Raw genomic sequence first — 978 nt, forward strand, 5'->3', positions numbered from 1 at the left:
TAGCAATAAAAATACCAAAAGGCTGGCAATTTAATGAAAACAACATAAATAGACGAGTTCAGATCCGCTAATATATCATCAAACTCCATCAGAAAAAGAAACACTTAAACTACAGAAACTTACTCAACAACCGAATGTAAACAAAGGGCACAATTTTTTAACTATCCCAAAACCTTATCAACGACAGAAACTAAAATGGGAGATCACCCCGAGATAGGAATTCCTTCTAATCAAGCAAATCAATCGATTTCCTGGAGAGATGGAGCAGCGCCAGCCGCCACCTCTTCAGCCGAAAACTTTCCTTTGGCCTTGTCAGCAGCGCGGCCGCGAGCCTTGCGGTCGAGGAGAGACTTTCGGTCCTTGTCGAGCTTAAGCTTGGTGATGACGACCTTAGAGGGGTCGATGCCAACGTTGACTGTTGATCCATTAACCTTCTCACGTGTGATGCGCTCGATATGAATAACCCATTTCTTGCGGTAGACTTGAACGATCTTTCCCTCTCGGCCCTTGTATGTCCCGCGCACCACCTGCACCTCGTCGTCCTTCCTCACGGGCATTGACCTAACGCTGTACTTCCCACGAAGATCGGATGACAGAGGAGCGCTCATCAGCTTCCGACGGACGCTAGAGGGAGCAGTAAAGTGCGCCTTCCGGCACTTCCGACGGGAGCTCGAAACTCTAGGGTTGAACTTCATCGCAACAAGAGATGGGGCGGCGCTGATAGGAAGAAGAAACGGACGAAGAGGAATACGCTAAGTGGATGGAAGCCCTAATTCAGTGAATATCATTTATAGACCATACACGCCTTGATGGGCCGGATGGGCTAACCGTGTGGACTCGCTTTCTCTTAAAGGACAGGCCCTAAAAGATGAAACTGAAGAATTTAAATAAATCAAAATTTTTTATTTTAGACAAAAATACATCTATTTTTGAACTATGGAGTACCCACATTGATTTTGATTCCAATAAACTAATTTG

General features: G+C 45.4%; 1 protein-coding gene across 1 annotated transcript; it reads right to left on the reverse strand.

Annotated features, from left to right (window-relative positions):
• On the reverse strand, nucleotides 1-767 carry LOC110098363 (60S ribosomal protein L26-2-like). The gene has a single exon (XM_020825183.2). The coding sequence runs from the start codon at nucleotides 693-695 to the stop codon at nucleotides 240-242; it is 456 nt and encodes a 151-aa protein (XP_020680842.1). The 5' UTR covers nucleotides 696-767; the 3' UTR covers nucleotides 1-239.
• Between the last annotated feature and the right edge of the window lie 211 nt (nucleotides 768-978).

The sequence above is a fragment of the Dendrobium catenatum genome, unplaced genomic scaffold (genome assembly GCF_001605985.2).
Source record: "Dendrobium catenatum unplaced genomic scaffold, ASM160598v2 fragScaff_scaffold_1619, whole genome shotgun sequence".
Lineage (NCBI taxonomy): Eukaryota > Viridiplantae > Streptophyta > Magnoliopsida > Asparagales > Orchidaceae > Dendrobium > Dendrobium catenatum.

Coding starts and splice junctions, on each gene's coding strand:
- LOC110098363 (XM_020825183.2), bottom strand. CDS start 695: ATGAAGTTCAACCCTAGAGTTTCGAGCTCCCGTCGGAAGTGCCGGAAG.